The sequence below is a fragment of the Propithecus coquereli genome, unplaced genomic scaffold (genome assembly GCF_000956105.1).
Source record: "Propithecus coquereli isolate 6110/MARCELLA unplaced genomic scaffold, Pcoq_1.0 Scaffold68, whole genome shotgun sequence".
Taxonomy (NCBI): domain Eukaryota; kingdom Metazoa; phylum Chordata; class Mammalia; order Primates; family Indriidae; genus Propithecus; species Propithecus coquereli.
Genome location: NW_012152840.1, coordinates 8319847 through 8345019, shown reverse-complemented (window position 1 = coordinate 8345019; position 25173 = coordinate 8319847). Strand labels below are relative to the sequence as shown.

Sequence of the window (25173 nt, the reverse complement as noted above, 5' to 3'; positions counted from 1 at the left end):
GCAAAAATGAACCACCAGGCCCCAAATCCTCCCGGGCACATTTGTGCTCTTTCCAGGTTAAACCTCCCAAGTGGGTTCTCAGTGGGCCTGAAAAACATCAGCCGTCCAAGTCACAGGCAGCCAGCAATCTCTATAGGCTAATCAACAGCAGAGAGAAGCTCTAACGCCGTTTCTGTTCATCTTGCAACGCGCAAATCAATCCACTTTCCCAGCATCCTGCAACTTTATCGAACTCTCGTATCCCACTGCAGAGGACGCCTCCGAACTCTCCTTAATTATATATTGGGCTATTTGCAATCGTGACTCGGCGTTGCAGTCCTGACATCACGGAATGGGCCTCTTCTCAGAAGGCTGCTGTAGCTGCAGCATCCTTCCCGCCCTACTGAGCGCTCACTATAAGCCGGCGCTGGGCTTAGAGTGCCACCGTGCAAGTAGTCCCCGGGAGCGGCGGTGCAACCTCTGTCCCGGGCGCTTGCAGCCATTGTGGGGTGGCCGCTGGCCTGGTCGGGTGCTGGCACGCCCTCTCCGCGCTGCGACGGGCGGCCTGGGGAGGAGGGGTGCTCGGTGTGCACTGGAGGGAAGACTCCGGCCCCGCGCCGCCTGTGCGGCCGACCGCCAGCCAGCTCCTCTCCGCCGCCCGCGGCCCCTGCGCCTCCCGGGCGCGCGCTCCCGGCGCCGCCCGCGTGCGACAGACGCACGCCCGCGAGCGCGCGCCCTCCCCGCGCCCCCGCGGCGGACGCACGGCCGCGAGCGCGCGTGCGCCCCTCGGAACGTCCCCGGGAGCCCAGCCAGAGCGAGCGCCGGGGCCGGGCGCGCAGGAGTGAAAAGGAGGCGGCGGCCGCGGCTGCGAGCAACAGATCCGGGCGCAGCCAGCAGACCCGCTCTGCTGCTTGGCGATTTTTTTTAATTTCAAAAAATTTATTAAATTTGAAAATCTTGCATTTTTAAATGGCGCTGGCCCCAGGTCAGCGGGCGGTTTTCTCTGCATCAAGATGGGCTTTGCCGTTTCCGTCGTGGGCTCCAGTGGTGGCCTGATTGTCAGTCTTCTCCCGGCGTTTTTAAGGCCAGGAGCCGAGCGCTGCATGTAGGCGAATCACCACCCTAAGAGCATTTTGGCTTTTTAAATTATTGCTGTTATTATTTTGGGCAGAGAACAGTCGATCTCGTGCACGCCGTCCCCTCTGCAGAAGAGGCTGCCATTCGGAGGTGGGTCGCTCCGAGGGTGCAATTCCTCCCGGAGTGAGCGAGCCCCGGCCCCGCGCGCAATCCAGCGGCCCCGCGTGTGTGTCCTCCCCCTGCCCGCGCCGGGAAAATGGAGGCTGTGATTGAGAAGGAATGCAGCGCGCTCGGAGGCCTCTTCCAGACCATCATCAGCGACATGAAGGTAGGACGCCGGGGCCGCGGCGCACTGACCTCGCCGCCGTGCTTCGCCTCCACCCCGGGCCAGCCGCCCGGCCCTTGCCTGCGTCGTGGCTGCCGGCCACCTGCGGGAGCTCCCAGGCTCGGGTGTCACCTGCTCACCCCGGGCGCTGCTCCGAGCTCTGCTGGGTCGACGGGCGGGCGGCTCCTCTGAGGGTGTCGGATGCCCCCTGACCTCTCCCCGTTCCTTGTCCCACGGGGCGGCACCATCTCCTTCCCCTAGGAGCTCAGGGCCCCGGCTCCAAGTTTTCTATTGTCTGTCCCTGCACTAAGTGTTTTCGTCCCGCCAAGGCTGGATGCCCGGGCGGACACCCGATTCCCCCGGGTACGGAGTCTGGGCGCCAGGCGTGGTGGTGGGGAGGGAGTGGGGGCTCTGACCGGCCGCAAGAAGTCTCCCAGACTGGGAGACTGGGAGGGAGGTCCTAGGTTATCAGGTCTACCTGGAGTGGGGGATATGAGCAAATTAGTTATTAATTAGGCTGTTCCAAAGCTGGTGAAGGTGTGTATGCCTTCCCTCCGCCCGAGGGCGCGGAGCAGAAGTTCCCAGGGCAGCCTTTCAGGGGTCCCTCTTTCCCCCAGCTGAGGCTCCCGGCCTGAAGGCAATATTGGGGCCCCCCAAACAACTGTATCCCGCCCTCCCAAACACACACACACACACACACACACACACACTCTCTCTCTCTCTCTCTCTCCAGGTTTTCTCTAGGAAGGATTGTGAAGATTGTGTGTGTGTGCGCGTGCGTGTGTGCGCGTGCGCGTGTTGGGGGCGGGGAACAACACCCTGGCTTTTTCCTGCAAAGGGTGGGACTGGGGATAACCTGATCCTTGGATGTGGATTTTCTAGTGCATAGAGATAGACCAGGGCCCTATGTTACTCGGCCAAAAGGAAATACAGCCAGCCGCGCTGGAGCTGGCTGGGGGTGGGAATTGAGGGTGGTGGGGGAATTTTTTTTTATATGTATTTAGGGAGCTTCTCTTTGGCTCTAGCCCAGCCCCAGTTTGCCTCAACAGATCAGATCCGGGGAGGTGGTGTTTAATTAAAAGCTCGGCTTCCAAAACGAGTGGGCAGGTTTGGAAAGCTGTGCAGCGAGTGGGTGTGGACAGCCCCTCTTCAGCCGCTGCCTGGGCGCCTGGCGAAGCTTTTGTCTGATGAAGTGTAGGGTTTGGAGAGGCTTCGTGCCTCGGAGATGGACTTTGGGAAGGAATGCCCAGCTGTCATGGCCTGCTTCCCCCTTTTAGAACCAACTGCCACCTCACCCAGGGTGAACTTTACCAAGGTGCCTCTGTCCTGGGCTTGTCCATTTTGAAATCCTTCACAGAGCTCAGTGCCTTTTGTCAGAAATTGACATTCGTGTAGCATAATCTGCGGCCAGAGCCTGCTTGCCTAGGAATGCCTCTAATCCAGCCACTTGGAATTAGATGGATTATTCCCTGTTCAGAGACAGCCCCTTTCATTCCTTTGCCCCCAAACCACATTGAATTATTAAAGTGGTCTTTTGAGACAAAGATTGGTGCCCCTCCATGGACTCCAGTATTAATTGTTAACTTAAATTCTACAGACATTATAGACTATAGTCAAACAAGATTTGGTTTGAGGCACTAATGGTGTTTTCTGGTCTCCAGGGGAGGAATTTGAGATAGGTTGGTAAAGCTGCTTATGTTTTTTTTGAGGAGATAAATGGATGTTTCCAGTCTCTCAGTAGTAACAAGGAGCCCAGTGATCTAACCGATCTACCCACCACAGTCCCGGAGTGATCACACCTGGAGTTTTTCTCTCTTTGTTCTTTAGTCCAGAATCCAGGCTCAGTTCTTCCCATTGATTAGTTTGAATCCAAAGCCCTTCAGAAGGTGACCCTGTCCAAAGGGTGGGCTGTCCTGCTTTTTACCTGCCATCCTGTGGCTGCTGGGCAGTGTGTTGCCCTGGCTGGGGACTCCTGGGTGCTAAGGTGGTGTTTTTCCCCCTCAGCAAGGTTGCAGTTAAAAATAAAGACCTCTTATTTAATGCCCAGTGAATGCTGACCTAGAGTTTGTGGGTCCTGACTTCTTTCCCTTTGAGTTTAGTAGGTTTGTTCAACATCCTGTGGGAAAACATATATTTGAAAAGGTTTTTTGTTTGTTTTTTTTTGGCAGTAAGATTTTCAAAGCAAGGTGGAGTGGAAGACTAAAACATGCCATGGATTCTGCAGAATTTTAGACTTTTGGGGAGTCGAGAGAGAAGGAAAAAGGGAGTGTCTGACTTCCAAGATTGTTTATACATAAGACATTTGCTGAATATTTTCATGGAGTTTTCTTAAAAGATTTCTTCATGGATTAGATGGTAGAGACATTTTAAAAGGAAATTTAAAAATTTTAAAATTTGGGCATCTGGGATAAGCAGTGTAGAGTGTGCAGATGCATTAAGTCATTAGCTATAAAAGTCAGTTTTTAGTGTCTGAAATCAGCTGACTTTCTAATGACCTGCTTATCCTTTTTTTCTCTTCTTTAAACTCCCAAATAATACCTTTGGTCCCCTTTCTCTTTGCTTTAGGGAGAAGCATAAATGTCGGAAACCCATTTGAAATGCCCATCTTGATAACATTTTTAAGTTATTTTCTCAGATGTAATGTTGGACTGGGGTGAGAAAAGGGTAAGGAAAATGGTTTTATTAGTAGCATTTGATTTTCCAAGGCAGCACAGGAAGGGAGTCAGTTTCCTCTTTGGAGAAAAAAAGAAAACAACAAAAAATGGAGTAATTTCAAGGCCTGGCGCCATCCATCTTCTGAAACCCCAAAATCCCAAGATGCAGAAAAGCTAGAGAGGATTCTTTTTGCTTTCTTCTAAGATGCTTCATCCGGCTAAGTCCTCGACCTGGCTGTCAGGGTGTGTGTTTTATTCCAGGGCGTAGGGTGTGGAAGAAATCCTGACTTTTCTTCCATTGGGATCTAGCGCTGTGTAAGGCAAGTAGCAGCTGTTAAATAACTTATTGATTCTTTGACTAGAGGAAACCTGGTGGTTTTTTCCCTTTATTCCACCCTGCTGTGGTGGTGGTCACTAATGAATGGTGGTGTGCAAAATCGCTTACTGGCTGCCTTTCCTTCCATCCACATAAATTACCCATCAAGTCGTCTGGTGTGAGTTGGCCCCAAAGGAAAGGGGAGACAAGATATTCGTGTGGCTGGCGGGAAGGGCCCATAGCTGATTTGTCTGGGGGAATAGTAGTCTGGAAGTGACTGTTGACTGCCTTCTGATGTGTAGACAATGCCGACTGCTTTAGGGAGGTCCTGGAATCTTTTTGTAGTTTCTATCCCAGCTCCTGGGAAGGGCGGGCTATATGCTGCAAACAGATTTGTGCCTTTGCTTTTCAGTAATGGAACTGGCATAGAATTTGGTGATGTTTGAGGAGTTTTTAGGACTAGGAGACTTTGCTGGCCAAACTTGAGGGCAGCTCACCTTGTGGATGACTTTCTTCTTTTAATATTTAACTTGGCTTGGAAAAAAAAGCAGTTGGATGCTAAAATCAAATATTTTCCTCACCCTCATTGCTCAAGAACCAGCATGTCAGGAGGTGAATTGCTGAATCGGGCCTGCTGCAGGGAGAACTTTGTACCAGGTTAGGAGAGTGTGTTCAGGGTTATGTGATGTAACTGGGCTGTGAAAACCCCCAACCACACCTGATTCCTCTACCCCACGTGTCAGTTAGACAGGAGTGTCCTGTTACCAGCACCTGTGTGCCGCAGAATAGGAGCCTTGTTTAGTTCCTCCCCGCCACCCCCATCCCTGTTTGCCACCAGTATCCTCTCTTCTGAGTTCTGCCTAAAATTAGAACTGCTAAAGGGACTTCTTGAATTCCATGGAAATCTTTCTGCGGTTCGGCATGTCATGGTATTTTCCCTTGCTTATCATAAGATGAAGAATGTGGGTAGTGGGTCCAGCGCTGGATAATGATTTCAGGGTTGTTTCTGTCCCTTCATTGCTTTGGGATTCCTGTCAGAGGGAGGTGCACTTCTTTGCTGTTTATTGGGGGCCTACTGTGTGGAGGGCCTTTTGCTAGGCCCTGCCCTTGGAGAGCTCCTTGTCCTGTGGGCTGTAAACAGATAATGTCGGTACTATATGGTGGCCTTGAAGGAAGGGCTTGTAGTCCAGCCTGGGGAAGGGCGTCAGTCTCTGCAGGACTTCCCTTTGACGCTTCACAAAAAAAAAGTTTTCTCTAGGAAGATATTGAAAACCCAGCCAAGGCCTCAGCCAGGTGCTCTGAGGGAGGTGGGTCGCTCTCTGTAAACGATGACAGCCACACAAAGGCAGGACAAGCAGAGCCCTTGTAAAGGACAGATGGGCCCCCATGTTGGCTTTTCTCCTAGCAAATGGTTGTGTTTGGCTAGGGTTTTACAGCTTCCTCATTTTGGGCCTGTGGGAGAAGAAGGCAAAGTAAAGATGTCATAAAATTGACAGCAGGAACTGCCTGGAATGGGTGCCTGCTCAGAGATTTAGGGCCTCGTCTGTGTAGATCAATCTTTTTGGTGTCTTAAGTGCAAATCTTATTGTCATGGTTTGGAAAGATATCATTTTTGGTCTTGGCTTGAGTGTTTCTATGGGGAAACCCCTTATACATCCGATTTAATCAATGAGGGTGGGGAACCTGCAGCCTCAAGGCCACATGTGGCCCTGCAGATCCCCAAGTGCAGCCCCTTGACCAGTGCAAAGCTCATAAAACAAATCCTTTATTGAAAGGATTTGTTCTGTAAAATTTGGATTCAGTCAAAAGGCCACACTCAAGGATCCAGAAGGCCACATGGGGCCCCAAGGCTGCAGGTTCCTCACCCCTTAGAACTTCATGCAGTGAACCTTTATGTTCTGAAACTCCCCAGTTTGTAATGCCCCAGACGGAGAGAGGAGGTCATTCCTAGGTTTCCATGGAAGGTAAGCTGAGTTTGGGTTTTGGCTGGGTCAGCAATCACCCAGTTCTTACTGGCATCACATATAGTCACTCTGCAGTATTTATCGAGCATCAGCTGTATTGCAGGCACCAAACTCAGTGTTACTATTGCAGTAAGTAAAAACACAGAATTTCCAGTTAAACGTGCATTTCGGATAAATAGCGAACAATTTTTTAGCGTAAGTATGTTCCATGCATGATATGTCTTTTCAGCGGCTGACCTCTTGTCCATTGAACTCTGCTGTTGCATCTTGGTCATGGGGAAAAGGAAAAAGCTAAAATGACATCTGTCAGTTTGGCTAGCTCACTTGAGGTTATTAAAATGCTTAGAAGGGTGGAAAGGTTGAAACTATCAATCCATTAGATGCTTTATCTTACAATTTTCATCTAGGCTTTTTTCATCTTCACAGGCATGGGTGAGAGCTGGCAAGATTCCTTCTGTAGTGAGACCATTTAGATGTTCAAACTGGGTATGGAAAAGTGAGATCATTTTGAGTTCCTCAGTATTTCTTGGAACTGCCTTCGGGCCCTTTCCCCCCAAACCCACACCTCTGTAAAAACAAACAATTACCTCTCTCCAAACCAAACCAAAGCCAAAGGACAGATTTAGCTGAGGAGGACATCAGACAATAAGTATTTGAGGCCTCTTAGAGGGAACTGACTGATGCCTTAACAGTTTAACTCAGATTTGCAGATTGCACTGCTGATACGGCCTTATTAAGTAGCAAACGGGAGAGACAAACCGGAGTAAATTAATTGGCCGAGCATTAAGGAAGCCCGTTGCATTTCATTGCCGAGGTTCTCCCTTGAATTAACTGGAGACTGCAGAAGGTTTCATCTGAGTATGTTACACCAAAACAAATCAAAATGACCAAAAAACCAAAAAGCAGTTTTCAGTGCAGAATCCATTCCAGAGCAGCCCACCTCTCAGCACTCAGAAGGCCTTGGCGTGCAACTCTCTGATCTTGGCTGCTTCCTGATTTGGTTGGAGGTGGCTGTGTTTTTACCTACTGAACAGATGTGAGGGTTTTGGTTGTTTATGATGTGCTGGTGTGCCACTTGGCACATAGTAGGTGCTCAGTGTGCATTGCATGCCATGAGCAGGGGACAGAAAGGACTTGGTGGGGACCTACTGTGTGCCAGGCATTGTGCTAAGTGATTGGTGTGAATGATGTCATGTCTTCCTCACATCTACCCACTTAACAGGTGAAAAGACTGAGGCTTAGAGGGATTCAGTAACTTATCTAAGGCCATGAAGAGGTGGAGCAGGTACTCAGATCTCAGCCTGTTTGGCCCTGAAGCTGGAGTTGTGTAGAGTGTGCCTAAGTAAGCGAGAGGGGATGTGATGTGTAAGCTTGAACTGAGATGCTGTGAGGCCTCTTGTGGGGTGGGCAGCTCCAACCTGGCTGTCACATTTGTGGAAATCATTTTATTTATGATATGTTAACATAGTGCGACTTCTTTCCCTCTCCCACTTACCAGTCTTCTCCAATAGACAACTTGGCATCTCCCCGCTTTCTTCTCGTTCCCCTGGGTATACAGAAGTCATAGAAGCTTTGGGGCCAGGCTCAGGCTTGTCACCTTCAACTCCTGTTCTTGTCCCCACACAAAGTACATGGAGTCTTCTCAGTGACTGGCCGTGGATCCTGGGAATCTCTTGGTCCCTGAGGTTGGGCGACTCTGCAAGCCTGGCAACCCCCTCGCACTCCCATAATCATCTGAATTAACTAAGTTCACCTGCAGTTCAAGTGACTCCTGCAAGAGAACTCCTTACCTTGAACTCGCTTTGTGTCCAGCCCTGGCCCTCTCTTGTAAAAGAGCTTTCTGTATTTACTCATGTCCTGGTAACCCTCCTGTTTGGGCTGAGTTGGTAGAGCCATTACAAGTCTGTGTTTGGAGCAGTTGATGGGCTCGCCAAGAAAATTCCTTCCTGTGCTGATTCTTGGCATCTGCAGCTTTGGTCATAGTTTCTAAGTGGTTTTTCTTTTCCTGTCTAGTTTAAGTGGGGTGAAAAAAATCAGTCGAGTGCCGTTTGAGCCGTGTGTTTTTATTTGCTTTCTTTCTCTCAAAGAATTGGACGGCAGAAGTTTCAGCTCATTCAGCATCAGCAGCCTCCTGAGCACTGGCGGGCAGAGGGGGGAGCAGATTCTTCCCGTGTCTCCCTCCTCTGCCACCTCCTGCACAACAGGGACCTCCAGGGGCTACAGGAGTGGGTCTTGCTGGAAGAGGAGGTTCTGGGCAGGTGTACCTCTTTCGGTAGAATGGGCATGGTTACAGGGAAGGGCCCTTTGGGTTCCGTGGGAGCTGGAAGATGCTGATGCCTGCGCCCCACTCCCCAGAGGCCCTGATTCAGTGCTCTGGGTGCATCCTGGGCCTTATGATTTTGAAAAGCAGCCCAGGTAATTCTAGTGTATATCCAGGGTGGAGAACCGCTGAGCTAGTATAAGGCTTCCCCTTGCACAATTTCAGCTCCTCAAAGTGTTTTCTCAATCTTACCTAAGTCTGAATAGAAGCACCTTTGGATGGTTGCACAACAATGTGAATATACTTAACACTACTGAACTCTGTGCTTAATGATGGTCAAGATGGTAAATTTTAGTTATGTGTATTTTAGTACAATTGAAAAGAAAAATTATAGAAACTTCGGGCAAAATGTTAAAGTACATAAATCGAAATAGAAAAATAAACAACAGGCTGGGCGTGGTGGCTCATGCCTGTAATCCTAGCACTCTGGGAGGCCGAGGCAGGTGGATCATTTGAACTCAGGAGTTCGAGACCAGCCTGAGCAAGAGCAAGACCCCATCTCTACTAAAAAAATAGAAAGAAATTAGCCAGACAACTAAAAATATATATATAAAAAACTAGCCGGGCATGGTGGCGCATGCCTGTAGTCCCAGCTACTCGGGAGGCTGAGGCAGGAGGATCGCTTGAGCCCAGGAGTTTGAGGTTGCTGTGAGCTAGGCTGACGCCACAGCTCTCCAGCCCGGGCAGCAAAGTGAGATTCTGTCTCAAAAAAAGAAAGAAAAATAAACAACAAAAGCATCTTCAGAGTACTTTGCTGTGGTTTGTTGATCTATAATAGTTCTGTCCAATACAATTTTCTGCAATGATGGAAATTGTCAAATACATGAGCCACTAGCCACATGTGACTGTTGAGGACATTAAGTGTGGCTACTGTGACCAAGGAATGGAATTTTAAACTTTATTTATTTTTGATTTGTTTAAATTTAAAAAGCAATATATGGCTGGTGGCTATGGTATCAAATGGTGCAGATCTATAACTTGTAAATAAATAAAAATCATGTGCTTGCTTTGTAACACAGCTTCCTGCCTGTCCTTCCTTCTGTATCTTGCTACAACACTGCCCCTAAACTGCTGCCGTAGAAATTCTGGGGCTACTGCTGACCTAGGAGTCAAAGGGATCTGATTTCAAATCTGGTGGGCAAGTTACTTAGTCTCTCTGAGCCTCAGTTTCCTCTTCTGTAAAATGGGTCTAATGAATTACCTCCCTTACAGGGTCATGAGGACTCTGAAATGTGATATCATACACGAAGGTTTTCACATGGTGCCTGGTGGGCATGCACTCAAGTGTCAGCTAGTGTTATACTGTTACTCTGTCTTGTAGACTTGGGGATGAAATATTTTGAAGTCTTAAAATCAGTGTAGTAATTATCTCCTCCATTTCTCTCAGGGCAAACACTGCCCCACCCTTAAGGAGCAGTATTTAGTGCTTTCAGTGAAGTTGCAGGAAATGAACTTGAGTTTTTTTTTTTCTTGCTAAATAAATCACCCCTGAGTTCATTGTGACTGTCAGCTTGTCCAACCGTGCCTATTTGCATTCAGTTTCTCAATTTGCAAACCCCACTGCCTGTTTATAGGGGTAGAGGAGGGTGGGGTGCCTTGCAAGGGTCCTCAGGGCGTTTATTTTGATGTTTTAGGAAACAGAACGTCTATTTTAGAGATGCTAAGGCCAAGGGGAGGGGAGTTGCTTTCGTAAGGGCCATCTTTTTCTGTCTGCGTCCTTTGAGTTTTCTTCTTTTTCTGGAGTGACTTCACTTGCCTCTAGCCTGCCCTGTAGCAGCAGCTGTATACTGAACCTCTGCTCCTTCCCAAGACTTGGCTGTGTGTGGGTTCTGCCTGTCTGCCTACTGTGGCCCTCTTGCCTTAGCCTGGTGTTTGAGGACCCCAGCGATTTGACCCCTGCTGAGTGGCCTGCTCTGTGCCCAGTCTTTCCCAGCGTGGTTTCCCTGGCTTCCTTGAACACATCCTGTGCTCCTCACTCTTGCAGTGTGTGCTGCCCCTGCCACTGCTGCCTGTTAAATCCTCATCCTTCAAGGCGCCATTAGAAAGTGACCTCATCCTCTGGTCCCTCCTACTTCCTCCAAGCTGGAAACCCTTAAGTCATTTTTCACATTCTTTGTTGATTCTATCTGGTATTTATTACATTCTCCCTTAAAAAGTGGTTACCCTGGGGCTTCGAAGCCTGGCTCTGCCTCTTTCTAGCTCTATTACTCTGGACAAGTCACTCAACTTTCCTGAGCCTCAATTTCATTATCTGTTCAATGGGGGAGGAGGTGAATAAGACCTTCCTCTTAAAGTTGTTGAGTATTAAACGAGAAAGTGTATGTAAAGGGCTTAGCATGCAATAAGTGCTAAATAAATGCTCTGTGTATCTGCCTGTGCTGCCCTAGTAGTTCCTAGCAGGGTGCCCTGCCCATAGCTGCCCTGGGTTGTGGATGTTTCAGAGAATGGGAGAAACCTGTGTCTTCACTTTGATAATACAGTAGACAAGAGTACAATGCTTTTCAACTTTCAACATGTAAATAATTTGAGAGCACACAGTACATGTATTCAACAAATATGATGCCAGACACTGCTGGGTGATGGAGATATACCGGTGAACAAGATAGACACGGTCCTTGCCCTGAAATGCGCAAGCTAGAAGAGAGGCAGGCAGGTAATTAGAATTTAGTGAGATCTGCACCATGATAGAGGTCAGCAGGAGATTGTGCGGGGGCTCTGGGGAGAGAGCCTCTGATTCCCATTTGGGGTGGGAAGACTTTGGTCTAGGTGACACTCAAACCGAGAACTGAGTTTTAATTTACTTATTTAGCAAGCCTTGATGTGACTACCAGGAACTCTGCTAAGTGCTTGACAAGTAAAGACTTACGTAATCTCCCAGTGACCCAGTGAGGTAGTTACAGTAACTGTTAATATTATAGTTCCCATTTTATGGATGGGGAAACTGAGGTGTAGAGAGGTTAAGCCACTTGCCCATGTGGTACAACTAGGGACAGGCACAGCTGGGAGTCGAATCCAGGCCGTCTGGCTCCAGGGTCTGTGTTCTTTTCCACCCTGCTGGGCTGTCTCTTACAGCATGACATTTTAGATTCTGTAATGGTTGTATTTCATCAGTCTCTTTGATTGTTCTGTCTATACCGTTAGGACTCAGGATGAGCAGATAAAACACACAAAAATCTAGACTTGTCTCTGAGCCTCTTCCAGAAGCTCAAGGGGTCTCCCTCTAATTAAAGAGGAATAGGACCTGGCTGCTGACATCGAGCTATTGGGCAATTGACTCACCCGGGCTGGTGCCTCTAACTTGTCAGCGGAGAGGACTATGTGGGGAACCGTGGGGGGTGAGACCGCAGGGTCTGCTACAGCTGTCCAAGGTGGCAGCCACACAACACACTCATTTTGCTGGAGAAACCCCTCTGTCAAGCGTCGCCCCAGTAACGGCTCTGCACCCCACATGACTGAGTGCAAAACAGGAAGGGGGGAGGCATTTGCAGCAGGAGGCTGGAAATGCTTGGGGATTAGTTCCCAGGGAGACCTCACTTCTGAGGCCAGCTCTGTTCCTGCAGCTGAGCGCACAGCCATTAAGGAAGTCTTTGAGTTTGGTTTAATGGTCCCTTTTTGTTTTGAAGTGACTGTTTACTGAACCTTCAAAGCCAACTCTTGCAGCAGGATGTGATCGAGGGCCTGAATAATTGGATGAGGCACCCCTATAGGAAGCAGGTAGCGGGGAGCAGAGCCAGAAGTAGCCCATGGCCAAGTCCTCCGTCTGAGCTGCCGCGGGAGGGACGGAGGTCGTCTTGCAACCAGAAGTAGAGCTGGTGCAAGGGTCCCATGGAACCTGGCCTCTTTGATGTTATCCTGGCCTTAATTAGGAACACCCTAATTAAGTCACAGAGGAGGCAGCTTTTTTCTAAAAAAAAAAAAAAAATTAGCAAATGTTTTGAGAGCATTTCATGAGGGATTACTTCTCAAAGATTATGTAAGTAATGTAAAGTTAATGGGAGAAAAACTAGGAACTTCAGTTAAGTAAAAAAAGTCACCACAGTGGGTTATGTACAGACACTCACAAGAGCACACAGATTTTAAACAAAGGGTCATGTGGCCTGTGCGATGTCAGAAATTCTTTTTTCACTTAGCGACCCAGTGTGCTTGCCTCTCCATGTGTGTAGTTATAAGCAAGGTCAGTTTTAATGGCTGTGCAGTGTTGCATTGTTTTGCATGTCTGTGATGCATTTGATCAACACTCATTTGAGAGCCTACTGTGTGGCAGGTTCTAAGTGCTGGTGATATAGCCATGAATAAAATGGACCCAAATCCATGCCCTCCTGGAACATTCTAGTGGAGTGGGGGGTGCTGGTGAGGGAAAGATAAATGGAATAAATTAATTCTCTTGTACATTAGAAGGATCTGTGTGCAATAGGGAAAAAACAGAGTTGCTGTTTTTAAATAGCATGGTTAGGGAAGGCCTCACAGAGAAGGTGACACTTGAGCAATAACTTGTAAACTGTGTGGATATTGGGGGAGGAATGATCCAGGGACAGGAAGAGCATGTGCAAAGGCCCTGAGGTAGGGGGCCAGTTCCTTCCTCATTCATGTTTAAGGCTACATCCAGTTTTTCACTAATTACAAGCAGCACTGTGATGAGTGTATCTTGATCGGTATATCTTTGTTGCTGGACATCGATTTACATCGATGGTTTTCCCCTGAAGCATTTATCTTGGATCAAAAGGTGTGCAGTTCTCGAGGCTTTTGAAACCCACTCCCCAGTGCCTTCCAAAAAGCATTTCTCAGTTCACACTCCCCTGTGTGAGTACTCATCTCCAGGGATTCCTTCTGAAGGAGCCAGATATGGACATTAGGACCAAGAAGTTGCTGATCTCCAGCTTCCAAGAGCTCAGAGGGACATGTGGCACCATATCTAATGCAGTGATTCTCAAATCTTGCCATATGTAATTTTTAGCAAGTGAGAGTGTACCCAGGGAATGGGTTAAAATGCAGATCCCTAGGCCCCATCCCCAGAGACTGTGTAGATCTGGGGTGGGGCTCGGGAATCTGCAGTTTTCACAAACACCTCAGGTGATTCTCTGGTAGGTTTTGCTGGGATTGCACCAGGAGTACGTAGAAGGTGGGGGTGGCTCTCGGGCCACCCTGAGTTGCCAAGAGCTTCCTCTGCAGCTCATGAAGTGAGTCGAGAGCTATTTCCCCGCTCTCTGGCCCCCGCCCCACCACAGATATTCCTAGAATGTGTTCCAGGTAGACAAAATGAGTCCTGTGCCTAGACATAGCATGGTCTCCTCGACTTCTTTCCTTGGCTGATTCTGTCTTTTGCAGGGAATGCTTCCTCCTTCCTTCCTTGTTTCCTTCCTCTTAACCAAGAAAATTCCTGTTTAGCCTTGAGATCTAGGTGAGGCCTTACTCCACTCTGGAGAGCTTGTACCAATCCCACTTTCTAGTACTTTATACTTGGAGTGTGCTGCCCTCCAGGGCTTTGGGATGGATGGTTTCCACCTCAGCTTTCCTGCTAGACTGAGTTCCCCAGCACTTTGGTCTCTTATCTCTGTGTGACCTACCCTACATTCGAGGTGCTCATTAAATGTCCCAGTCAGGGTGACTGTCATTGTGTATTGTTTCATGAAAACAGTATGTGCTAGTCACCCTTCTAAGCACTTGTCCTTTTCCCCATAACCTCATACCCGTCATTTGAGTTGGAGACTGCCATTAGCGTCGTCTACAGGGCAGCACCAGGTGATTAAGTAACTTGCCCAAGGTCAGCCAATGGGCAGCTCTGAATTTGACAGACTGACTCTACAGTCATGCTCTTGACCACCAGGACACACTAGACCTTTCAGACTCTGGAATATGGCTGCACATTGGGTCCTCTATCTAGGCAGGGAGAATGACATTCAGTGGAAAGACACTTAAAAAAAAAAGGCAATGACTATAGCAATGACAAACACAGTTTTCTCCTGTTTTGGTGACATTGGCGCCCTCTGATCTTCACTGGCCACCAGGGCATCATTCCTAGCAGCCTGGGGTGGGAGTTGGAGTCTTGGAGGAGGTGCTGCCTTTGCTTCAAAGGGGACATCTGTCTTGTGGAAGGTGGCAGAGCACACAAAGTGTGCGCAGTGCAGCAAGGACAGTGCCTGCCCCCAGGGTGGCTTGACAAGTTCATCACACTGTCCCTGCCTGGGGAGAGGTTACGATTTAGATGCGAGTATAAGGTGAACACAGAGGTGCTCATTTATGGGAGCAAGACTTCAAGCCTGTTCCTGGTCCTCTCTAGGGTCGTGGGTGTGTGTGTCTGTTCAGGTTATTGGAGAGATTGGCCCCAAGAGGAACGAATCCCTAAAATACTGAAGCAGTTTTGGAGTTGGGTGGAGGCAAGTCAGAGACGGCACTTCCAGGGAAGAGAAGTGGGTAAGTGTACGTGTGCAGATGTGAAGTAATGGTGAAAAGATTTGACATTTTATAGGGTGTGTGGTCACCAGGTATTTTGCTTAGGTTCGTTATCTCATGTGGACATTTATAGACAGGAGTAAGCAAATGAATTTTGGCCCTGGATAGTGGGACAACAGTTAGAGGGGGAGCTTTAAAGGTACACAAACATTTCTTACCAGCCTTTAGGTAAAAGCAGCCAGCCCCTGTATTAGGTGATTAAATATTGAGTTCCCAGGTTTCCAGATGTGGAGAATCAGCCAATCTTAGGTGAACCCATGGAACAGTTTTATTCTTAAAAGAACTGGACAAGTTTAGGAGCAGTTAATGCAGTTAATTGGGTAAGAGGGTAAACTCTTCCCTGAACTTGGGCAAATTACTTACCCTTTCTGTGCCTGAGTTTTCCAGGGTTAAAATGGAAGTGTTACCTGGCTGTTCTACCAGTTGCTCTTCTGGGGTTGTTGTGACAGCCTTCGTACCCTCACAAGTACCGGTTACCTGGGAGGTGGTGTTCTCAATGAAGATCACGAAGTCAGGTTGGGCTCTTAGATGGCAGGTTTTCACCTTAGAAAACTGGGTCATGCACGTGTCTGGTGGCTTGTGATGGAGGCAGTCACTTACCACCTCTTCCTCTATCTTTTTTGGCAGGAGGGACTGAATAATAAAGGAAATACCATGGCAGTAAAAATTGGGTGTGGGGGAGAACAAGATGAATTTAGGGGATGGAAAAGGAGAGAGAAGGGTGTTTTATTTTCAAAGAACCATGGAGCATGGAACACACACACAACACACACATACACACATTTTTGTAAAGGTTAGAAAGTAGACCCAGAAACCTAGTTGCAGTTGTAGAACACCCCAGGGATGCCCGGGGTGACTTTGTCATAGTGCGGCCAGCGCCGTCCAATAGCACTGTCTGCAGTGATAGAGATGTTCTGTGTCAGCGCCATCCAACACGGTAGCCACTAGCCACGTGCAGCTATGGAGCCCTTGAAGTATGGCTAGTGGGACTGAGCAACTGAATTTTAAATTTTATTTAATTGTAATTTACATTCGAATAACCCCATGTGGCTGGTGGCTCCCCTCTTGAATGGCTCAGGAGAGACACAGGAATGCTTACTTGTGGAGAACTTAAAAAATAAGATGACTTTGAAGATACAGTTGACATATTTGTTTGGCCCTTTTTATTTCAAGTAGAGACATATCCATATGTCAGAAAACAGACAGCCTGGGCATCGAACCTAGTAACGCAGGAGGAGGGAAAGCTTGATGTCTTTGATTTACCGACTTAGGGTGTTATAGTTACAAATGGAGCTGTTTCCGGCGGAGCAGGGGGAGGATGGACAGAGAAGTTCAGTGTTCTTTTTCCTAGGCATATTTATTGCTGGTGTGCTTGGGTGAGTGGGTGAGGGTGGGCGGCAAGGAAGCAACCATTGATTATCCCCAAGGCTGTCATCCACTTGATGGACAGGGATAATTAGTGGCTTAGGCAAGCCCCAATCAGAGAATAAAAGCCCAGGGACGGTATTTATGATGGATGGGCTTACCCAGTGCCTTTCATCTGAGGATCTTAGGAGCCCTTCATCTTGCAGGATGGGGTGGGGAAGGGTGGTTTTGGGGACGAAGCTGTGACAGGCATTCACAGGTCCTGTCCATCATCCTGCACACCCACTTCTGGAAGCGCGGTGGGTTCCTGTCTCACGCTTGAGGAAGCGCGGAATCCAGAGACACTCTGGCTTAGGTCAGAAGGTGCCGGCTCCTCTCCAAGCTGCTTTGCTCTTCGTTTCCCTGGAGTCGGAGCTCATCAGGGGTGTACCTAGAAGAAGGGGAAGGATGGTGTCGGCTGCTTTCCTCATGCTCGCCCTGCTGAGGTTGCCACAAACCTGGGGAGGGACACGGTGGCAGGGGTGGCTGTAGCACCGGGAGATTGAAGAGCCCCTTCCAGACTGGCTCTGCTGATCTCCTGGGGGAGGAAGATCAGGCCCCGTGTTCACAGAAAACCCAAAGATAAGATAAAATTTACCCCATAGTCATACCATAAGTGACAGCAACTGTGGCCATTTCAGTGTATTTCTACCAGGCCTTTTTCTGCACAAAGGGTTTTTTTTTGTTTTGTGCTGCGTGTTTTCTTTTTCACGTAGTTAGGGGTCCTGCCCATGGTGGCATTATGGTTCCCTCGGGCTGTCTGCAATTGTAATCAGGTGTTGTGTGTTCAGGGGCCAACACTCTTTGTTGGGGCTCCTACAGGACTGGCAGATAAAGCAGGAGCCTGCTGTCTGAGCCACCCTCTGCAGCCCCGTGGCCCTGAACTCTGTCCATCTGGCCGTTTGCACTTCCCAGAGTCAGGGAACACTCGGACTGCCACGCTAGCCAGCTCTGGCATCTCATTTCAGCCTGGACCACTTTGCTGCAACCTCTCTGGGCCTCAGTTTCCTCAGCTGTAAATTATAGCAGCACCTGCCTCACAGGGCTGTTGTGACATGTAATGACAGTGCCTGTGGGCCAGCGACACTCAGAGCAAATCAGAACCTGCATGTTTACCCACTCCCCAGGTGATGATATGTAAATTAAAGTTTGAGAAAGGCCAATATATACACCTGGCACCTAGCAACTCTTTAGAAAGTGGTCATGCTTAATGACCATGATGGTGACAGCGATGCTTGTCAGGGTGGAGAGGGATGCTTGGGAAGTTATCTGGCCAGTCATAAGCCCTACGGCTTGAATTCTCAGCCATAGCTGTGAGCCAGCCTCTGTCTGGCACCTCTGGGGCAGAAGAAAGGCCTCTGAGCTCTATAGCCTGTGCTCTGCTCATTCCTATTTTGTTCCTGACTAAACCGAATTCTTCTTCCTCTTGCGAGTCCTGCCCAGCCCTCTAGCTCCTCTCAAGTTGCCCTTTCTCTGGTGGCCACAGTACCTGGCCCCTCTGTGCCTGTGTGGCAGTGTGGTGTCGAATTCCCTCAGCTGTCCCTCGGGGTTCCGCTGTCACAGAGGGGCTGGGCTGGGAGAGGCGGTTGCTGCATTATTTATGGAGCGCTGTTAGCTAGCCATGAGGATGAGTTACACACGGTTTATTCTCCTGCACCATGGGTGGGATGCCATCCGGGGCCTCTGTTTAATACAAAACAAAACAAAGCCAAACAGAACCACAAGCCAGAGTGGCTGTTGGCTGACTCCTGTGCCCTGCATTAGGTGAATGGTCTGCCCCGGCCTTCTGGCCCTGGGGAAAGTGGAGGAAGGAGGAGGAAGATGAGGAGAGCAACTCAGGTGGGGGTGGGGAGCCAGCTGGCAGATTTGTTTAGGTGGCCACCAAACTCTTGAGGAATTGAAGGAGATTTAGAGGCCTTTTCCCTAAAAAGTAAGAAAATGACATCATTATTCTCTTCGCCCCCAGAGGGACCAGGCTGCCACCAATGATGTGACCCATCAGCCAGGTTCTCCCATCATCGGGCTGGTTTGGAATTTATGTCACTCGACATCTGAATGAAGGCCATCCTGCTCTGCCCTGCTGTCCCATTTGTGGGTCGGCTCTAGGCCTTGGCCCCCTTGGCCATCTTGCCAACTTGCTGTGTCACCCCAGTGTAAACACACCACTCCAGTGTCTCCCAGAGAGAGCCAGCCATGTCCAATGCCTCCCTGGCCTTGTGCCTCTTACTGGAAATGCTTTTCCTTCCTCCCCCATTTCTCTGTCCTTGTCCCTCAGGCTCATAGGTGGCTGATTATATGATGATGTGATAAGTGGAGGGAGTAGGTGCAGCTAACTTGGGAGGGTAGGCGGGAAGTTGGGGGCATGTCAGAGAATGTTCTGGAAGAGGTGACAAATGAGCTGGGTAGTGAGGGCTAAGTAGGAGTTTTCAAGATGGCTGAATCCCCCTGGATATTTGAAGAGAAGACAGCCATCGGGGTGGTGTGTGGGGGGAGTGTGAATTAGCTCTGTCTTCAGGGAGCCCTATCTCTCACTGTCACGGAGTTTGATTAAGGAAGTCCTCTATATGCTTATAAACAAACTGGCTTTCTCCTCCCGTGTCTTTAACAGGGGCCTTTTCCTTTCTGTCAGAACCTGGTGTGATCTGAGTTCTATTTCCCACACACTGCCTGTAGTGCTCCAGAAAACTCCCTACCCTCTTCTCCAAAGAAATTCAAGCAATTCCTGGAGGAGAGTCTTCTTCCTTTGCCTTGTGACTTTGGACTTGGCAGAGCCTGGGGGCTTGGTGGGAGTTTTGTTTTCTTCGATTTTGGTCTGTCTGGAAAATTGTGAAGCCTTTGTGTGCTCTCTCTGGTGGACTCCACAGTGGGGTCTGTGTTGAAGCGTTTTCATAGCTCTGGGAGTGCATTCCTGGGGATTTCCTCGACATGAATAGAGCACAGCCAGCAACCTTAGGAGAGAGCTTTCTGGGACTTCTTGGTGGGTGGGTGCAGATTAGAAAATCAAACTATATGAGAATTGCTTTCTAAAAGGGTTGGCGGTGTCTTGGTTTGCAGGTTTCTTTTGAAACTTGAGTATGGTCACTTTTACGCGGTCTTATAGTCAAAAATCCAGGGCTCTTTCTCTGTTGCCATTTAATCTTTCTATGGTTACCTTCTCCCTCCTTTCTTACTTCCTCCAAGAGTTTGAATTTTTGTAGTAAAACTGCTTTCAGGTGGGTAGAAACTTCTTTTTTTTCCTTGAAAGATACTTAAAAAAATCTGGAACAACCCGACGTCACCTTGCTTTTAAATTTTATTAATAATAACATTTACACATTCTTTTTTCATTTCTCAACAAGGAGGTTTTTGTCTTATGTTCTTAGAAGTTGATTTTTTCCCTTTTTTTAGAATCCATTAAATTATATATTGCCTAAAACATGTGGGCCTGACACTTTTTGATAGACTGTCAAATATCATTAAGTCAGGAGAGAGCTGATTTGGGCGGCCTTCCTGTGGCTGAGTGGGTGTTCGTAGGTGGGGAGCTGTGAGCTGTACCCCTTGACTAGAGAGGGGACCCTTCATTGGTTGCTAATTTGGTAAAAACCGAAATGAGGTTCCAAGTGTGGGCAGATAAGTGGGGTTTTTTTAAGTAGTTTGAGCAGTTGTCGATTTCAGGCACATTCATCTTGGGATCGAGTACTCCACCCCACTGTTTGCCTAGGAGTGGCAGACACATCGTCTGGTACTGTGCACCCAGCTGCCTCGCTCTGTTTCTGCTTTAACCGTGGTTAACTAATAGGGAGGTGCAGAATGCTTCCCACATTGGCTGGTTCCACAGCTGGGACTAAGAAGAGAGATTCCAGCTTGGAGAGACAGTCTGATTTCGAGAGTTTTTGACCTCTCTCCCACAAACATCCTCATAGAAATGTTTATTGAGCACTTACTATGTTCCAGGCACGCCCAGCACTTTTTATGTGTGACCTCATGTATTCCTCGCACCAGCTCTGTGAAATAGTGACTTATCCCCATCCAGGGCTTGAATGACTTGTGGAATGTCACATAGCAAATGGGAGAGCTAAGACTCAGTCCGGGAGATTGGACTCTTCCATTTGTGTTCCTTATTCCTTTCCTACATTCTTTCAATGTTCAACAGTTGGTAGTGTTGGTTAATGGATATTGAATTATTTGTTTTTATTATTATCATTATGAAGAAATGGGGCCTGAGAGGTGAAGTGATTTCCCTCAGTATGTTGCTGGCTAGATCTCAGGACTCGGCTGCCCAGACTCTGCCAGTCCTGTGTGTTCTCAGTGAGCATGCCTCACCTTTTCCATAAGAACTACTATTTATCATCTCAGTGGCCTTCTTCAGGGCTCCCTGGATGGCAGTGGTTGCTGGGAGAGGCTCTGGCCTTCCTGTCCTTCTCCCTTGTGTAGCTGAGAGATGATGGCACCTTTGCCTAGAAGTAGGCGGACAGTGTTTCTGAACATGCTCAGGCATCTCAAAGGGCTTTTCATTGTGTCTTGTGCCTCAGAAAGAGAAGGAATGGCCAGGTGAGGCTGTTATTGGTCAGTTGAACCTTTATGCCCTTAAGGATGCCAACTGTTGTCCCTGTGGACAGAGATCTGGAGTGGCCAGCCAGAAGACTCTGATCTTGACCCTTATCTCTTTAATTACTTGGATGTAGATGTAGGAAGAGTGTTCGTATCTGGACTTGATAAGATAATGGTGAGTATATTGGGTGCCATAATTAGGATTCCCCCGTGATGTCTTGATGGGCCTACAGTGGTAGCCTGAGCTCTTGTAAGGTTTCATATCAGTTAATATACAGTTCTGCTCTTGGGTTGAAGAAACTCCCAGGGTACAAACCCAGGACGCAGGCCACGTGGTGATAATACCTGTGCACAGGTGTTGGTTGACAACAGGTCAGGTGTAGTTGCCGAAGGGCCTCTGCCAGGAGCCAGTCAGACGGGATCCCTGCCCTGGTGCAGCTAGGTATCCCATGGGAGCACATGCTGCTTAGAGGAATAAATCCATAGACCTGTGCATGGGCCACACAGGTCTCACATGCACAAATGCAGAACTGATGGGCGTGGTCTGGCAGCATGTGCGAAACAGACTATAGGGTTTGGGGGGATTATAAATTCATGGTGCTGTTGTAGCCAGAACCTCTAATTTGATCTTAAACTTTTTTGTGCAATGACTTTATTGTTTTCATTAAAATGATACATGACCCTTACAAAAAGAAAATATAAAACTCTAGCCATAGAGGAATGTACAAAGAAGAGAGCAACACTTAGCTCCCAGAAATAACCCATTTTAATATTTGGTAGACAATTTTCCAGATATCTCTATGTACATTTTGAGACAGAACTGATAGCTAGAGAAGTATATAAATAGGCAATTTTATAACAAGGTGTTCTTATTATGCATGCTATGCAAGATATTTTAAAAATAAAAAACATTTAATTTTACTTTCATTTAACAGAAAATGAAACGGAAGTAATACTGAAGAAACTGCTGAGCTTCCGATAACTGTTTCTTTAACAAAAGAAATCGGTTTCTCAGATGTGCCTCTAAGGCGGTGGTTCTTCACTGGGAGTGAATCTGCCCCCTAGGGGACTTCTGGCAATGTCCGGAGACATTTTTGGTTGTCCCAACCAGAGGGTAGGGGTATTGGCATCTAGTGAATGGAGGGCAGGGATGCTGCGAAACATCCTATGACGTACAGGGCAGCCCCCCACAATAAAGAATTATCTGGCTTCAAATGTCAGTAGTGCTGAGGTTGAGAAACTGCTCTATGGGTAAGGGAAAAAAAAAAGATGGCTAAAACCATTAGGAAGGTGAAATCATTTTGTTTTATCTTGGTTGCAGTTTTAGACCATTTTGACTAGGCATTTGTAAGGAAAGATGAGATGATTTAACCTCATTATAGTTTCTCTTTCCTGTCCTTAACAACAAAATCAAGATGTGGCATGTGTTATTTTTACCTTGTCGAAGTGTATGACATTTACGCTCTATTCTGCAATTGTAAGTCCTGGGTGTTTAGTCTTGGTTTTATATTTAAATGATCAGGGCCAAACACCACTTCTCTACCCATGGTTTCCTTCTTTCTGGGTTGATTTTGAGTCCCCTCTTGGTTGGTGGGCTATTCGATCTTAATATAAATTTAATGTATATGGGAAGGGAGGTGTCAGCCCCCGTCTGCTTTGCCCTGGTCGGACTCGTACCTGTAGTTTTGAGTTCATGTCTGAGCACCATACTTAGAAGGGTAGAGAGACTTGATAGAGTGTCTCTGGGACGCTGTGGGGGTGAGAAACAGGGTCCTGTGGAGAAATGGGACTGGACATGGATTGGGTTTTGAAAAGACTTTCAAGTGAAAGGAGAATTACTGGTCTTAACTCTGAGGGATCCAAGAAGGTTAGAACTAGAGCTGCCTGAACATCAAGGACAGGGTGGCTGATAAAGGCTGCCTTGGGAGGGGGTGAGTTCCCTGTTAGTTGAAGTGTCCTGGGGAACCACCTGTTGCCATATTGTCTGTAGATGTTGGGTTTAAACTATCAGCTGAGTGGCTGTTTTAGGTGACTTTCCAGCCTTGAGATTCTGATATTCTAATAATGCTTCCCCATAGCTACCTGTTCCTGGGGAGGAGCCTACTCTGGTTTCCTCCTTCCTGCTGTTTGGGACAAGGGTGAGAACAGCCAGGGCCATCTTGAAGAGCAAGTGCTTCAGGACAGAGCCTTAAATGTTCTGCACAGGTTAAATTTGGATCCGCCATCTACTGACTAACAAGCGTATGTGTTAGATTCTGCCCAACTAGTTCCAGTCCGTGTCCACAGTATTTACAAGATTACAGGGACTGAGCACGTTCTAAACCCGTTCCTGAGGCAATACATGTATATGCAATTTGGGCAACATATCACAGACACTGCCAAGGAAGAGAACATACAGATTGTTCCCTGCATAATTGGAATTGGTTGTTTTGTTAATGTCATAATCAGATGTCTATCACAGTGTGACTTACTGATGGCTTTGATTTGTTGCAGGGGAGCTATCCAGTTTGGGAAGATTTCATAAACAAAGCAGGAAAGCTGCAGTCCCAGCTTCGGTAAGTAGAAGCACATGTCCTACAGGAAAAAGACAACGTCCTTAGATGGAGTGTGAAGGACCAAGATGCAGATTGGGGTTAATTTTGGATGTGTTACAGATAGAGAGGCGTGGTGTGGGTTCTGATTGGAGCATTACCACTTACTGGCCAGATTCTCCTGGCCCCTCATTCCCGTGTGTAAAATTGGACCCATATCTGCTTTGCCTCCTTCCACTGGAATTTTGAGGGTCAAATGAGGTACTGTATGTAACAATGGGCAGTATTTATGTAGAGCTCTCTATGTGACAGGTGTTTAACTTGTTTAAATTTCACAACCCCATGAGGTAAGTACAGATATTTTCCCCGTTTTGCTGATGGAGAAATTGAGGCATAGATAAATAACATATCTATAGTCATATCGTTAGTAAATAGCAGAGCAGGGATTGGAACGTAGGCAGTCTGGCTCCATTTTCCATGTTCTCCTCCTTCCTGCTCATGGCCTTACTGCATAAAGAGTTTAAAACCTAGTGTTGACTATTGTATAATTCCATTTACATGAAATGTCTGGAAAAAGCATATCTGTAGATACAGATGCAGATTAGTGGTGACTTGGGCATAGGGATAGTATAGGAGATTGACTGCAAGTGGGTAAGAGAGATCTTTCTGGGGTTTTGGAAATGTTCTGAAATTACATTATAGTGATGGTTTCACTAAATTTACTAAAAACCATTGAATCATACCCTGAAGAAGGTGAATTTTATGGTACGTAAATTATGCCTCAGTAAAGCTGTTCAAACAAACAAGATCTAGTGCTGATCCATTCCAATGGGCGATTGTTGCCTAGGTATGTGCTTGTATCATTCGATATGAAATAGAAAACACGTCAACATCTTCTTGTTAAAACTATACCCTTTTAAATCAGTGTAGAGAAGGGATACAATTGTACTTAGTGGTGCTCCACGAAGGATGGGACATTTAAAAAAGTATATTGATGATTCCCTGCACAGCGTTTGGGGGATGATGTTCATTGGTTTGGATGGATGAGGAGGGTTCAGAGGGCAGAGCATGAAGGTGTTTTCTAGGATAAAGAGCCACGTGTGGTGAAAGGTGATGGCATGTTCTTGGGCCTTTGCCCGTGGACAGCAGGTTACTGCCTAGAGCTTTAGCCATAGGACTGGAGGTTCCGTGGCTCACCTATAGATTAGGTGAGAAGGACTTGGGAAGGGTAGATCTTTTTCCCCCATTCATTCCTTCAGCTTTGTGGGCCTGGGATTTCCATCTATGAACTTGGGATTTCCAGAGCTGTGAACAGGCCTCAGATGGACAGTGGGCTCCGGAATACAGTGCCTTTTCCAGTTGTCAAGTCCTTCACTGTTCCCTGCGTAGGAACCTGTGATTACTTTCTGCTCGATCAGATCCAACCTCCTGTGCTTAGAATTCAAGGCTTTTCATTTGAGGCCTTCACCGGCCTCCCCTTGTACGGCTACATCTCCTCCCCCTCCTCTGCCATGCTTACCATTTATTTCAGGTGGTTTAGTCTCTGTCCTGTAGGAGGTCTCCTTCTGTAGGAATACAGTAAAACATTTAAGTACATTTTCCCCCACTTTTTCTTATTTGGCC

At 47.7% G+C, this 25173-nt stretch overlaps 1 protein-coding gene across 6 annotated transcripts in view; it reads left to right on the top strand.

Annotated features, from left to right (window-relative positions):
* Positions 1-756: 756 nt before the first annotated feature.
* MTSS1 (metastasis suppressor 1) overlaps positions 757-25173 on the top strand; it is a 155645-nt gene continuing 131228 nt past the window's right edge. For 4 of the 6 annotated variants that reach the window (XM_012660829.1, XM_012660838.1, XM_012660830.1 and 1 more), the window contains exons 1-2: positions 763-1384; positions 23513-23574. In XM_012660829.1, the coding sequence (XP_012516283.1) occupies positions 1313-1384; positions 23513-23574 (134 nt within the window). In that variant the 5' untranslated portion in view covers positions 763-1312. Of the gene's footprint in view, positions 1385-23512; positions 23575-25173 lie in introns of all 6 variants that reach the window. The other 2 variants (XM_012660833.1, XM_012660831.1) reach the window with 1 other exon arrangement.